Here is a 16598-nt window from a genome sequence, read left to right as displayed (position 1 = left end):
TCATGGTCAAGTTTTTTAAAAGACAAATAAATGTGATTATGTACCTCTAGCAAGAACAGTCACATCTTGAGCTGGTCACTGTCATTTTGATTATGTACCTCTTTAAATTGCACCTTTTAGTTCAAGTGATATGAGATGAGTTTTTTTCAGTAAAAGTAACCAACAACTCGCGACCCATATGAATGCCCAGATATTTTGCTAGTTAACCGTATAAAACTGAAATGATCGGCACAGTAATTAGCCAGTTTTTACATCTTAACAAGTTGAATTTATAAAGAATAAACCACAATTTTCAAACTGAGAGTAAACAGATAGGGAAAATAGTCAAAATACATCTCAAAATAATGATCCGGACTGCAGAGTATAAAATGAACAACAATGTCAAAATCAAAGTGTTGGTTAAACACCTTTTAAAATGTCATCTCAGCTGCCCCAGGTTGAATAGAACTACACTAAATAAATTGAACAGGATAATGATATCTAGAGTTTAAGGTTTAAAAACCCTGACATTATAGTAGTCTCAAATTCATTCATAAACATATGACAAGGTGCCAACAATTACAGAGTACATATCTTCCTTCCTTCTCTTAGTTTTCTGAACACCCTCGAAAAACTCAATTGACAAAGATGTATAAATTCATAATCTTCTGTCAAAAGAAAAAGAAGTGGGAATTCAAAAGCTAGTCAACCACAGCTTATGAAGATTACTCTAGTACCCACAGTTTTTTAAAGCGTATGCCAGTACTCAAGGTGAGTTGTGTTAGTAACCCTACCAAGAGTTAGATGGAAACAATTGGTTGAGTTCATTAGAGGGTTAGGTTGCGATGTATATAAGAGGAAGAGAGACGATGAAAAATATATTATCTTTTGCAAGTGCATCGGAATCATAGGGCATGGAGGTTGCAGACCTTCAAGGTTCTCCAATGTTGTAATCAAGGAGACTTTCCCTTTATTTCCTGAAATGAAATACTACTTGTATCAAAGGGTAACAGAGCTCTGATGCTGAAGCTGTAGGGATTATTCCGGTCAGACTTTTTCAATGTGGCATCTCATCTAAACTTCAGTTGGAAAAACTAGTCAAGAATTCTAATTCTCTTACAAATGATTATCAATTAAATAACCATTTTACAATATCTTTTTCTAACCTGTCGTTTCTAAAGCAGGATAATACTAATCAGATCAATGCAGACATATGGGCTACCATCTTCAATTATTATTGTTAAAATGCTTTACAGGTTTCCTTAAACTTTTGACAGGCTAGTTGTTGCAAGTCACTAGTCAACCTACACAAAGACACAGAAAATGTCTGTTTTTCTTTTCGTTCAAAGTTTAACCTTAGATCTGAATCATCCTCCAAAATACTCACTCTCACACCAATGCTTATTATAAAGATATTTTGTGTATCTGGTGTTTCAGATAAGAGATATATGACCCAGCATGGACATAAGAAATTTATGTTTTTTATTACAAACTTGAAAAGATATTGGTTATAGATTTCAATTTCAAAAAGGATACAGATATCTAAACAAGGTTTATATATCCACCCATTGTGGTACTTAACCCACCATGGTACCTGACTATTTCAATTTTCAACCTTCCAAAGCACCTTACCAAGGTACTAATATATAACCTGTTACTTATGCTCATATAAATGAGCAAAGAAATATTGAGTACTCTAACATCACAATTTACTTGAAAATATTCACTCGGATATAAAATAACTTACAAGAATTCCAAAAAACAGTATTACAGTACATTATAGATCATAAAGTGAAAATTCCAAACAATTTAAACTTACACAAAATGGTAGAGCATTTAATATTGGTAAAACTTGTAATTTGGGTGACTCAGCTCCCAATGTTAGGAACAAAATTTAACTTAATTGTCTTGCATTTGCTTCTTGCCAATTATGGAAGTTTCAACGATCATTCTTCTTTTTAGGTTCCATCTAAAGTTCTTAACAATTTGAGCATAAAAAAAAGTTGCAAAAGAAAGAATAACATATAAAAAATCCAAAGCCTCTAAACATAATTATCGGATCAATGTTAGTAGAGGCAGAAACTATTGGTAGATTGAACAACCAAGTACAGCAATCCAGCCCAGCCGAGAAGGAAAACATTGAAAATTTGTGAATCTGATATAGTACAAATCACAAGGCCTACACATCAAAGAACTAGGGAAAAGAACATAAATAAAGCACCCAAACTGAAGAATTTCCTCAAAAAATGCATGGAAATTCTAGAAACATCACGCCAATTGTTAGTAACATCAGCAACTACAATGGAAACCTAATCTCTACATTATAAATATAACCAGCATGTTCTGGATGACAGAGAAGGAATGGGAGATCTAATAATCCAATGCAAAAAAAATAACGACAATAAAAAAAAATAAAAAACACACAAATAGCATACTGATAATAACAGACAAACAAGTGATTCTTTAAGTAGCAAAAATTGAAACAAAACTCATCATGGGAATAATTATGTTGACGAACCATCATAAACAATAAAATCATGTCTGAGTTTATCAAAATCAATATACAACAGAGAACAAACCAATGAAAGTGATGTATTATATTATTTTGTATACATGTTCCACCTCAACATTGATACAACAAGAGAGAACCACTAGAACCTTAGAACAATCATTAAATCTTAAAAAACTATTGGAAATTCTCAATAAACCTAAGTTTTAGTACCTTCCCTCTTAAGATGCTCTAGGATCAGTTCCATGCTGCCAAACATAAACAAGTTCATCCCAACCAGTGCTAGCAATAAGCCCTTCAACAAGCACACTCATATCAACACCAACAGCAAACTCAGTATGTTGATCATACCTACTCACCAAAGCATCCTCAACCATAAAATCCCAAACACAAACAGTCATATCATAAGAACAAGACACCATCAAATTCCGCACGTGCGGTGAAAATTTCACCTTTCTAACAGCATACCCATGCCCATTAAGCACAGAAATCGGAACCCTAAAGTTTCTAACATCCCAAACCTTAATCGACTTATCAACGGAGGCTGTGGCAATAATACAGTCATCGTATTTGTTCCAATCACAGGAAAGTATCTCGTGATCGTGTGCGGGAAGGATCATGGTGGAACCTGGTTCACGAACGTCCCAGATTCGGAGAGTGCAATCACCGGAAGCGGAAGCAAAAACATCAGCGTGACGAGGGTTCCAAACGGAGGAATAGACACAGTAAGCGTGTTCTTTGAAAGTGCGAACGGAAGTGGGACGATCGAGAGTCCATAATTTGACGGTGTCATCCCATGAAGCAGAGAGGAAAGAGTCACGACGGACGGGGTTGTAATCAGCGGAGTGAACTTCGCGAGTGTGTTCATGAAAAGAGCGGATAGGGTTTGCAGTGGGTGGAAGAGCGAGGTCGTAGAGTTTAACGGAGCCGTCGGCGACTGCGGCGACTACGATGGAATCGTGAGATTCGGACCAGGTGACGTCGTAGATTCCATCGGCAGTATCGTAGGCGGCGATTTCGGAGATTGGGAGAGTGGGGTTTGAGGAGAGTTCGAGGACGTGGAGACGGCCGTTACCGAGGATGCCGAAGTTTTGGGCGGTGGCGACGGCAATGCGGTTTTCGTAGAATGGGCTGAACTTGACGGAGTAACCGTTGAATGGGGTTTTGAAAACCGGCATCGTATTGAGGATCGAAGTTTGGTTAGGTGAAAGAGTGAGTGTTAGGTGTTTGATGTTATGCGGCTGAGGTTGGTTCTGTTAGATTCGTCATATGTTTGTGAAGATTGATATGCAATGCAAAGATTGAAGGCTAGTCTAGTTTCATCCCTTTAATCACCTCTCCACTGCTTTTTCAATGTTTTCATCGCTTTTACATCAAAAATATGTCACTGTTAACTAATTGGATTTCCTATATTTACCGTGTCCCGCAGTGATACATCTCACTCGTTCCATCTAATTTAATGATCAAAATTATTTTAAGTTAACGAATTATTTTGTAATTTCAACTGTCTACTTTAAAATTCAGAAGCCAAATCGTTTATCCCATTAAATTGCCTGCATTTCTTATTGCAGACAATCTTAATCTCTTTCATCACTATTCAGATATACAACTACTACACAAATCTCAATCATTAATCAAGATTTAATGAATCAAAATTGTCTCATCTTAATCTTAAGATCAAAATATGTCTAATGCTACGTTACATTTACGGTGAGGTTGATTGGACGAGTTTGAAAAGGAAAATAAGTAATATTTTAAGACAAAATACATAAGTTAATTATTTAAATTTTTTTATATTAAGATAGTCCTTTAAATTCATAAAAGTTATAATGTTGAATTATTTTTAGTGATATTTTAATTTCAATCATTTTTAGTTAGAGATTTTAAAAATAATATGAGATTTGTTATCAATCATATAAATAACAACACAGTAAACTTTCATGTGATTTCATAATATAAACTGAGATGATTTTATAAATTAATTTCAATAACCATAAAAATCTATCTCACTTAAATTCTCTTTTGTTTAATTATTTTTTTAAAATTTGATTTAGTGGTTATGTTTTTATAACTATTACAATGAAAAATCCTTTAAGAATTATATATTTATTAAAAAAAATTAAAAGAATTTTGAATTTTAATTTTATTGATTTGAAATAAAAATTATTGGTGTAAACGTTTAAAAACATAAAGAACTGACACTCAAAAAATAAAGAATTAACTTGTTACAAAAAAAAAATTAATATATTATTTTCGTGTAACTTAAATATTACGAGATGTATTTTGTCCATTTTAAATAAAAAATGTGTTTGATCTAAATTTTAAGAAGAAATGAAAACAAAAAAAAATGTTTAATTTTTGTTCTTGGTTCATTTTTGGAATTTGAAAGTGACGAAAAGAAGTCGATATTATTTAAAAATCATTAAAAATATTTATTATTTTAAATTAAATACAAAATTATTAAAAAAAAATTCATTTTCCTCCTTTCTCATCTTTTGAATAAAAAATATCTCCACGGCCTCTCATCTCTTTCATAATTTTATTTTTATTTTTTCTTGTTCAATCAAACACAGCCCTCAAATTTAAATTTTAAAAAAATAATATCATAATCTTATCCAACTTTTTCAAAAATATAAAATAAAATATATCATTGCTCCTTTGTTTATTTTAAGGAATCGTTGCTTTTTTTGTTACTGAATGTCGCGTTTAAAAAAATTGTTTAAAAAATAATTTTATGTTTAATGTTATACAATCATCAGTCCTTTGGTATTTTATAGTTTAGGGTTTACATGATTTAAAAATCAAGTAGCATTTTAAAAAATGCAGATGTTTACATGGACCGAACATGTAACTGGGAATTGTTATGTAGTTGTTATTTGCACTCCTTTTCTAATACTTCCCTACCACTGTAAATTAATTGTTTTCCTTCAACAATACCACTTGTTTATAAGTACTTTTGAAGACATTTCATACGATTACTTTAGTTGAAATTTAAAATTTTACAATTAACAAAATTATGTGAGTTTCATTGTAATTTTTTTAGGATCGATAATATGTCGAATATTATGTGAGAGTGATTTTTTTATTTATTTAAATGTGTCGATATAAAAAAGAAATATATTTTTGTATTTTATTTTATATGATTAGTTATGATTTATCAATTGTATAAAATATATATTATACTGACAATGCATATAAATTAAATTTATTTTATTAATACAGGGCATTTGTCTAATACATAGTATGTTTTCCAAATTTTCAATTTCAATTTTTTATTATTTGTTAATTTTTTTGCATTGCTGAAGTTAAGTTTCATAATAAATTATAATTGTTACCAATCGAAAAAAGAAATTACAAAATGCAATGAATGAAAAATTTGTTTTTAATTAAGTTTAACTCATAATGTCATTTGTTTTGAGGATGGACGAAAAAATATTTTGTTTCTTAAAAGTGCTTATGGCTCTATTCTAAAATGGGATGAATATGAGCTTTAATAGAGTTCTATACGTATTGCTTACAATTAATTATGGTCAAAATTATGGAAGCTTCGAACTATTTTAAAACATGTTTATTTGGCTGGGAAAATCTTGCATAATAGTACGTCGGTCACAAAGAAATTTATTATAAAAAATGTGTGATTGTGGATTCTTTTTGCTCCTAGTGAAAGGTGGAAGAGGAAGATATTGATAATGTTTATAGAGGTTGCATTTGGATGAAACATACTTGTTTCACTCTTACATGGGTATTTGTGGACTCTTGTACTCCTTTCATTGTTTGGCTTCAAAATATTGTTTTTCACTCTCCTCCAAAGGTTAGTGATTATGTTGTATCCTTATGTCATGGTCCCTGGAAATCTCACAACATATATTGTTTTGAAGGTAAAACTATTGATATTGTCAAGATAGTTTGTAAGAATTGAGTATAGTAGTTAATTACAAAATGGTGATGAATACTTATGTGAAAGTGGAATCTAATCAATTTTCCAAAAAATCCCTCTGACCAGTATTCGGCCTCTTAGTTATGTTATAAAGTGAATGTTGTTGATGCTTTTCGATCGCTGAATAATTTGTGGGGCATTTGAATTTTGAACTAACATTAGCTTATGCCATTTGGTTAGTTGAAGCTTTACTAAATTTTGGTACGGATGAAGCTTAAGGATGCAATGGCTCCTTTTGAATAGGGTACTATAATACTCGTCTCATATCCACAGTTTAAAAAAATACTTATATTCGTGTTTATATCCTCTTGAGTATCAACTTTAATACTCGTATCTTTACATTTGGATACATAAGTGTCCGTATCCATACGTATTATTCACGTTTTAACTAAAAATATATCGATAAATAAATGATATTATTGTGATTAAATTTACAAATTATCGAAGTATCTTAAATTCAATCATAAAGTATTATAAATCCAAATATTTTATAACTCAAAACATTTCAAATGAATACTCTTTACAATAAACATTCAAATATCCATAATAATATTTTATGATGTTGCAAGTCATACGATAATATTATTCGAAATCTGTAAAAACAATTGATAGGAATTTGCAAGTATAATTATAAAGTCACGATTAATAAGAGATAACTTTTAGTTATAAAGTCACACATATTATCTATTCATCATAATCAAATTCTTAAAAAGTTTGAAAGCATTTATCTTTCGATTATATATATTGTAGTGATATAATGATATTAATAAATGTTAAAACATAAAATAAAAATAATTAATTAAACTAAACACTAATATAATATATTTATATAAGTGAGGGTGCGAAGCGGGGTAAGTATTATAGTGCTCATATCCGCACTCATATCCGCTTAATTTTATGGATAATTATCCGTCCTCGTGCGCCATACCCATTATGTAAAGTTTTATCATACCCGTTGTGAGTTTTTTGTGTGGATACCCACTAAGTCTGGATCTAATTATCATCCCTATATGTATTTGACACTCTAATTTTCGCTTGATTTTTGGGTTATCATAAAGTTGTGGCTGAAGGGGACTACGTTAGAGATTTTTTATGATGGAATTTTATGAGATAATATTATTTTGGAGGGTAATTTAAAATTTTTAATATAAATTAATTTGTTTTGATGAAAAATTTAAAGAATTTTTAAAATGAATGAATTTCACAAAATATTTTGTTAAAAATAAATTTAAGAAAATTCAAATATCACTCAACCATTAATGGGTCCCTATAAATTTTTTAAAATTTAAAAATTGATTCTTCAAATTTACAAATTTTCAAGACTCGTTTAATTTTTTTTTTTTACATTTTTACTATGCACAACTTTCGTTTAATATTTGCATTTTTATCCCAAAATATTTTAATCTTATAAAAATGGATAAAATTAAATAAGAAATTACCCTATCTAAAGAAAAAAAAAATTATAAATATATATAACTCAAGTGAAACATTTAAACATTTTTAAAAAATTTCATCCAAAACACTCTTTAATGTGGTTCTTGATTGGCATGCCAACTCAAGTGGTAATGTCTACTTTAGTTAGTGGTGATACTTATTTTAAGATAATTTTGTTATAAATTGACATTTAATACAAAACAAATAGATCAAATTATTTTCTTTTATAATTTCTACGTTGTTTTGGAAATTATATTCTACAATCGAATAATATGTGATGGTTCAAAAATTCTTGATTTTTATTTTTATTTTATAATTTACAATATTAAATTTATATTTAAATCATCTATTTTAAATTTATGACCACCGACGTCTGAGTGGAATGCAAGAATCTTAATAAAAAATCTCAACAAAAATAAAAAATAAAAATTGTGTCAGCCTTTTTTCTATATATTAAAAGAAGTATTGTGAATGAATAACACACTCGATCAACATTTAAAGTCTTCTACCAATCTGATGTGACCCTCAGGTAAAAACCGTCCAATTGTTTTTCTTGTGGTCTTTAGTATTGACTAATCTCAATATCATGAATTAATTTAAGAATTTAATTCAGGGGCAAGCTAAAATGGCTGACATGCCCACATCGCTATCCTTGCACCTCCTTTTCTCCTATTGCTATAGATTAGCATTTTGAACTCCAACTGTTGAAATTTCTTACTACTAAGTAATAACAATTTGAATGTGTTAAAAGTTCATGATGTCTTGGTTGTTGCATTCTTGTCCTTTTGTCTTATTATTATCTCTTGGGAGTTTGTTCTTTATATATCCACACACATTTCTAGACAAAAGTATTACCAATTTTTATTTTCTTTAAACTTTATGAATGGAAGAGTAGCTGACCATAAAATAAAAAAGTTGGTTGTAAGGCAAACCAATTATGAATAATACCTTGATTTTTTGAATGACTTTGATTGGATTCAGCTTGCTGGATTTGGAGCCTTTCTGACCAGTCTTATCAATAATGCTCGAGATTTCTCTGCTTTCCAAAATACTAAATTGTAAATTCTAAAAGTTATATTTCCTCAAAAAAAAAGAAAAAATTTAAAATAATATCATATGTGATATGTCCTTTTGGAAAATTGAGAGACTCTAAAAAGTCAAAATAAAATAAAATTGAGAGACTCTAAAATTGTCCACTAACAAATGGCTATGATTTTTTATTTGATCAATAACGGCTATGATTTTTTATTTGATCAATAACGACTATGGTTTTTCAATCAATTATTGTTCACTGGCCAACCTTTTTCTTGGGCTTGAAAAATTTCACTTTCCTTTTTAATTTTCCTCAACTAGTTCGTGGAATATTAAAGCTAGAGTCAGGTATAAATAGACGTATATTTCATATTTCTTTATTTTTGACAATGGACTACATTGTATTATGAGTTTTAAATTATTTCATCCATCGTTATTATTATAATAAGCAAAAAAATATATCTAATTTTAGGATAAGTCGAAGTATAAGTAATCAAGACCATCATATGTGATTAGAGGTTTAGTAGATAACAATAAAGACGAGGCTTTCTCAGTCACGTCAAATTCAATTTGATAGTTTCAACTATCAAGTCAAATATGATTCAAATGTGATATAAAATTAATTTTCTTGTCATTTTAAACTAAATAAAGTAAGAAACTAAGAGATATAGATGAAACGACTATTTTTTAAAGAATTGCGATGAAGAGAGAGGAAAAAATGCACACATGCAACATAAGAGGTTGCAAAATATGAGAATGTTAGGCGAGCAATGGTGAACAAGATTTTGAAAATGGTTGTGCGAGTATAATCAAACACAATAGTTAGAACATAGTTTTTAATTACTAGTGGAACAAAGTCGGGTATGAAATTGAAACTCGTAATCATTTATTTTTTTCGTGCAAATTTACAATAGGGATTTTGATATGTATTTTCAATTGGCTTGATTGACATCTTGTGGATTTGGGGAGTGAAATGGTAGATACTTTTATAGTTGTTTAATTCTTTGGTGAAAGAAAAAGAATTTAGTTGAAGGTTTCTATTTAGTGTGGTTAGCTACTACTTGTGCATTTGATTGGAAAGTGCATTTGATTGGAAAGAAATTAAGTTTTGTTCAAAGGATATGTGGCAAATTTGGAGATTGTGGTAGGTAACATCAAATAGGTGTTTTGGTCTTGGGTCACTAACAAGGAGGATAGAAGCTTAAACTTTGTGTTTGCAAATTAGCGAGTTAGTCATCTTTTTCGTCTTTAAAATGTATAATTATTCATTGTAGTAAGTATCTCTTGTACTCATATTAATATATTTATAGAAAAAAGATATCATTATTTGACATAATCGTTTAACTAACATATTTTTTATCTTTACAATTAAATGTATCTCTGAATGTATATAAATGCAAAAACTTTGAACTCAATAAACCACGACTTTTTGGACAATACAATGGCAAAAAAGACGAAGTGTATGTTTGAATTAAATTATTGAAAATTTTAATATATATATATATATATATATTAATAAATTTAAAAAAGTTTTTAGGCAAAAATATAAATATAAAAAGAAAATTGGTTCAAGTAAAAAAAATAAGGGTTCAAATTGCAATTTTAAAAATTTGAGAGATCAATTTACAAAATTTATAAATTTATAAATATCTATCTGTAAATTTTGGGAAAAAACATTGGGACCAATTTTTTAAAATATATAGGATCCGACTTTTAAATTTTGGTAAACATTTAGAGACCATGTTAAAATTCATATTTCATAAGGTAAAAAGAGAATTATAAACTCCTTTATTTTAAATAATATTTGAAATTATTTTAATTCTTTTAATGCAATAAACTTTCTTAATTTAACTTTAATAAAATATTTCACCAAATTCATTAATTTTAAAAATTTATTAAATTTATTATTTAAACAAAATAATATTAAAAATTTAACCTACCTTAAAAATTGCATTATCATAAAATTCTCTCGTCCAAACATACACTAATAGCCCACTAAATGTACACTACTATATTATTATGAATGAATAATCTACTGCACTCTTTCACCAAAAAAAATATAAAAAAATTAATTTAAAATTTAGACCCACTGCATTAAATTGACTCTCTTCTTCTCTTTCTCTGTTGTTTCGGCACATGGATCCAATTTGCATATCTTGTGATAAATTGTTATGCAGTGATTTCGTCCTCTCCTTAAATAAGAAGTTAAGTGAGCACCCTATATTCTATTCGTACGGGTCCGCATAAATAGAAGAATATCAAACCCCTCCCTCAACTCTAACTTTAATTTCGTCCCACCCATCCTTACTTCACATGTTCCCACTAACATCTACACCTGTACCTATTAATTGCAAGGGCCACATTAGAGATTTGACAACTACTTCTATAAATTAACCACCAATTTAATCATCCAAATAATACTTTTAACTGCCTCTCGTCATTTTGGAAATTTCTCTATTTTTGGATATTCAATTATGATGAGGACCACATACATCAGTCAACATGATATTATTATTAACTATACAAATCATATCAACGCCATTAAACTCACGTCCTTACAAGATTACCTCAATCACTTGTAGTTGTAGTCATTATTTACTCAACAAGTAAGGTTGTTCGTCGAGATTATATTCACATAATCAATTACATCACTATAATTTTTTTTTATAATCAATCATTTTCAATTGAAATTTTTATAATCAATCCTTCAATTGAATTTGATTTTACAAATCAATTAAAAACCGGGTCAATTTTAAAATCAATATATTTTAAAAAAAAATCATTTTGAAAATCTTTTCTTTAAAAAAATACAAAAATCTTAACTTTATTTTATAAAAAATTTGTTTGGAAGAAAATTTCAAAATTTTGAGAAAAAAAATTGACATTATTTTTTATGAAAAAATTGTTTGGTAAAATTCAAAAAATTTCTCAAAAAAAATTAAGATTCTTTTCTATCAATCGTCATTTGGAAAAATTTCATTTTTGTTGTTTGAAATTTTTAATCTACAAAAATACAAATAATTTTTTTTCTCTTACAAACACGTAAAATAAATTGTAGAAAATTACAAATTTTTCAGTTCATAATATATATATATATATGGACTTCAAAATTAACAATCAATTAAAAAAATAAATAACTATATCTAAAATATATAGAATAGTTAAATGCCATAATTTAAATATACAAATTTTAAAAATCAATTATAGATATAGATGTAATTTGATTAAAAAAAACTAATTATTTTATGCAATCTTACTCAAAATGACCATTAATTAATGAATTAGCCGTGTGGTAATAATGGATAGAAGAATACTATCATATAATAGAGCAATAGACAATAGTACTCTTCCTTTGTTTTTTGATAGTTAAAAAAAAGCCTCGAGGATAATGAATTTTTGGGTTTCATAGATAATTTTAAAAATAAAACATTTTTCGATAAAATGAAATTATATTAAATTTTCACTAAATTTGAAAATATAATTTTCTAAAAAAACTCAAATCACCACAGGGAGTGGTGGTGATCAAGTGCCACTTCCACTACTATTGATGAATACTATTAATTATCACTCTGATTATCGTTAATCACGATTCCAACCATTTTAGCCCTGTTGCCTACTACCCCAATCTTAGATTGCCATGTATATTCATCTAATTTATATTGGTAACCCATCCTCTCGTGGCTGTATTGTTGAACCATAGAAAATTGTACAACATGTATGATTTGAAACAATTGTCTTTTCCGGTGATTACTGTTAATAATTATTAAGTAATTTAGATTTTCTAAATTTCAAAACATAAAATAAAAAATCACTGCGCTAAGAGCACCTCCAGCGGGAGGCTTTTTGAGACAAACTGAATTTTACGATTAGAGTCCGTCACACTAAAATACCATTTCTTCCTAAAATAACAAGTTCTTGGGACAAACCAACAATTTTTTAATTAAAAAAAATCGATACAACCAAAAATAAAAACCATCCAAATCATCAAAAGTTAACATCAAATAGAAAAGGAATATTTGATGGCATGAGATGATGACAAGAGAAAGGAAAATGAAGACAAAGAGGGAAGCTTATGGAGAAATAACATTAATATAAATAAAATGAAATTAAATAAGGAAGTTGGAAACTTAAAAAAAATGGTAAAATGAGGCTGTGAATTGTAAAATGGCAATTTGAATATTTTGATAAAAGAAAAATTAAAATTTACTTTTTTATTTTCAAATTTATTGGAAATATTAATTAAAATACTTTAATTAATATTTTAAATTGAAAAAAAATTAAAAGTAAAAGTAAATTAAAATATTAATAAGTAGATTTCAAAACATATATGGCATAAATTATGAGATTCATTAATAAATTTTGTTATTTTTTTATAAAATTATTTATCTATAATATTTTTAACTGTTTATTATACATATTTCTTTCTATAATAAATATTAAAGAATATTTCTGATAAAACAACAATTAATACTATTTTGAAATTTGAAAATGAAAAATTAAAAAGAAAAAACACTTAAAAATGAACGATGGAGTATATGTGAAACAAATTATATGGTACTAAAAGAAATTAATATGACGAAAATGATACATACCATGTATGAAAAAGAGAGAATATTGTGTTTTTCCAAAAAATAAAAAGAAAGAATATTGTGAAAGGGTTTTGAAAAGAGCATGTGAACAACTATGGTTGATTTAGCTTGGTATGGCTAGTAGACAGACACCTTTACTTTAGTCAAATTAAAGCACTTCACTAACCTAAACTCCATTAGATATAATAAAGTGTGAAATCCATCAAACTTCACTTTCCAATGAAAACCACAACCCACATGATCATGCTTGGGAAAATTGAAAGATCATCACAATTCACAAACCCCTCAAAAGAAGATCTCCTTCTCAATTCATCTAATTTTCACAGCCCCCTCTTTATCCCATTCCATATTTATTTTCTCTCACATTGACCCTACATCACCTAAACTTGTTGTAAATTTTCATTATTGGCCGACAAGTGTCAACCATTGATTGATACACGCACATCTAGTGACAGCCCTATCAAAAGGTTCAAAGTTTTTTGTTTGCTAAACAGTCCCCATCATTCACTACAAGCATGTGTCGCTTATGAGTATCCCAACCTTCCATTCCTAACCCAATACATCTATTGAGTAAGAGTTTGTGTGTGTGTGTGTGTGGTCAGGGTCAAGAGGTGAACAAGATTAAGGGACCCTGAATAATAATCAATCAAAAGCCAAACTACAGAGTGTTTTTGCCATTTTAATTATTCATACCATCAATTTCATCCCAAAACTATCTAGCATAGGCAAAATAATCAATATAATCCTCTCTTTCATTCAAACATAGAAGAAGAAGAAAAAAAAAATACTCTACTAATCGAATTTTGGTCCAAAAATAAGTCAAACTATAATATTTCCATAAAACATCGATAAAATCTAATCCAACGCAAATTTAGATTGATCTGAATTAAGATAAGTCGCCTACAAGTATAGAAACTGGAGTAACAGCCCGTTATAACTCAGATAGATCTTCAATCGTGACCATAAGACGGAAGAGAGAATTTAATGGTGATAAGCACCATAGTTCACATATGTATTCATTCTAGACTACTTGATCCTAATCATGTCGCAATCACAACCACTAAATGACATTTTCATTTCTCTATTTGAAGGGATACACATCCAACATCACAGTAAAGTTTCCTTATAGTTGAAAAATATTTATTTTATTTATTTCATTCAGTCCCTTTATTTAAATAAAAAATAAAGTACAATTAAGGGATTTTTTTCTTCTTAAACTTTAATGTCCAAAAGAAATTACTCTAAAAATTCGAATTTAAACTAAAAAAATATATTTTAACGAGGGATAAAACTCGATAAGTATCCCATCAACTCGAATATAATAAAAGCACATTATCAATTTGCATCCAATCAATTGGCTTAAAGGACAAAAAAAGGTTTGGTATAAAGAAAATAATAAAATGCATATCAATTTGGTAGAAATGAAATAATATTTTTAAGTGACTGATTCCCACTCCATTAACTAAAACAGAGGAAGAGAAAAGAAAACAGCAACAGAATACAACACATTATCGAAATCAATATCTCTTATATTTACACACTCTAATCTCTCTCTGTTTATGAGATTAATTGATGTAAACATAGAAAAAGAGAGAGAGAGAAGTGATGAGAAACAGCATAAGGTGTTGCATATCTTGCATTCTACCATGTGGAGCACTTGACGTGATTCGAATAGTACACTGTAACGGTCGTGTAGAAGAAATCAGTGGAAGCATCAAAGCAAGTGAAATCATGAAAGCATATCCAAAACATGTTCTCAAGAAACCTTCTTCACCTTCAACACAAGACGGTGTCGTTCCTAAGATCGTTGTTGTTCCTCCCGATGCTGACCTTCAACGCGGTAAGATTTACTTTCTTATGCCGATACCTTCACCGCCGCCGGAGAAAAATCACCGCGGTAAAAACTCTTCGGGGAAGAAGAAGAGAAAGGAACAGAACGAGAGAAGAATTAACAACAACACAGGGAACAGTGCTGCTGCTACCATTGTTGTTTCTTCTGATCAATACTTGACTGAGATTTTGTCTGAAAAGGTTTCTAGTCAGAGAGAGAGAAGAAGAGGACGTGTTGCTGTTTGGAGACCTCACTTGGAAAGCATTTCTGAGTCACCAAATCATCTTTAACGGTTTGAATTTCTTTGTTCAATTCCATATCAATGTATTATACTTTTAATGTTTTTATTAAATTAAATATATTTTCAACCATCAATTTTCTTTTATTTAAGAACATACTAGTAAAGTTTATTTTCTTTCTTTCTTTTTTTATTATAAATAAAGAAAATAAATCGATCGTTTGGTCTGTGTTAAAACTGAAGGTCTGAATAGAGTTTATAAGATTTGAAGGAAGAGATTATTTTGAAAGTTGAAACTAAATTTGTAGATCATATATACATGTAAGAGGTAGAAGTAATTGGATGCTGTATAATTTTTTTTTTGCTTTTGAAGTTTTTTGTTATGATTTTGAGGTTGTGTTCATCAGTGTTTAGTTAGAGGGGTATGTAATTGATCAAAAGGGTGTTATAAATTTGTAATATTTCAGGAAAGGGATAAGGCAAGAAGTGTGTAAAGAGTTTGAATTTGTTTTGGTTTTTAATTCTTTGATGAAGGAAGGTTCGGAGTTGAAGAATGGAAAGATAAAAAAATGATTGGAAATCTGTATCGGATAATAATGATAATAGAATGTGATTGAGACATGGTTCATGTTATGCTGTTGCTAGCTACCATTGGAGTATTTCATTTCGTTGATCACTGTTATTCCTCTATTCACACAGGGAAAAAACAATTGTGTTCTGCTTTGTTCTATATTCATTTGGTGTCTGTCATTCTTTAACACCAGAGCATGACATAATGCTTCCATCACTTTCCATACCCTTATGATATAAGTTCTTATCCTTCACAGAATTGAATTCCATGTGTTGAATTTTTTTCATATATATATTTTTTGGTATAATTTGTTTAGACTTATATTTATTCTTTGTTTGTTTTCTTCATATTTGGGTCGATTCTTTAGTTTTTTTTCTTTCAGTTTTTATAAATAATTAATATTAATCATTTTTTCAATAATTTATAATCATTGTAAAAACTATAGTAATATTTAATCATTAGAATCTCTTTTAATAAA

At 28.9% G+C, this 16598-nt stretch overlaps 2 protein-coding genes across 3 annotated transcripts; one reads left to right on the top strand and one right to left on the bottom strand.

Moving 5' to 3' along the window:
- Nucleotides 1–2456: 2456 nt before the first annotated feature.
- On the bottom strand, nt 2457–3826 carry LOC101504095 (peroxisome biogenesis protein 7). Its single transcript, XM_004485841.4, has one exon. The coding sequence runs from the start codon at nt 3664–3666 to the stop codon at nt 2710–2712; it is 957 nt and encodes a 318-aa protein (XP_004485898.1). The 5' UTR covers nt 3667–3826; the 3' UTR covers nt 2457–2709.
- Nucleotides 3827–14884: 11058 nt separating this feature from the next.
- Nucleotides 14885–16427, top strand: LOC101503429 (uncharacterized). Of its 2 annotated transcripts, none has more exons than XM_027332813.2 (2): nt 14885–15603; nt 16088–16427. In XM_027332813.2, the coding sequence occupies exon 1, from the start codon at nt 15086–15088 to the stop codon at nt 15599–15601; it is 516 nt and encodes a 171-aa protein (XP_027188614.1). In that variant the 5' UTR covers nt 14885–15085; the 3' UTR covers nt 15602–15603; nt 16088–16427. The 2 variants fall into 2 exon arrangements, with proteins under 2 accessions (XP_027188614.1, XP_004485896.1); XM_004485839.3 differs by having other exon boundaries at nt 14886–15603; nt 16017–16427.
- The last annotated feature ends 171 nt before the right edge of the window (nt 16428–16598 follow it).

The sequence above is a fragment of the Cicer arietinum genome, chromosome 1 (assembly GCF_000331145.2).
Source record: "Cicer arietinum cultivar CDC Frontier isolate Library 1 chromosome 1, Cicar.CDCFrontier_v2.0, whole genome shotgun sequence".
In the NCBI taxonomy this organism is placed as follows: Eukaryota; Viridiplantae; Streptophyta; class Magnoliopsida; order Fabales; family Fabaceae; genus Cicer; species Cicer arietinum.
Note: the sequence above shows the minus strand (reverse complement) of the source record. Positions and strands in the feature narration are given on the sequence as shown.

What these genes read in the sequence shown, in the direction of transcription:
- LOC101504095 (XM_004485841.4), bottom strand. Translation starts at nt 3,666, where the DNA reads ATGCCGGTTTTCAAAACCCCATTCAACGGTTACTCCGTCAAGTTCAGC.
- LOC101503429 (XM_027332813.2), top strand. Translation starts at nt 15,086, where the DNA reads ATGAGAAACAGCATAAGGTGTTGCATATCTTGCATTCTACCATGTGGA.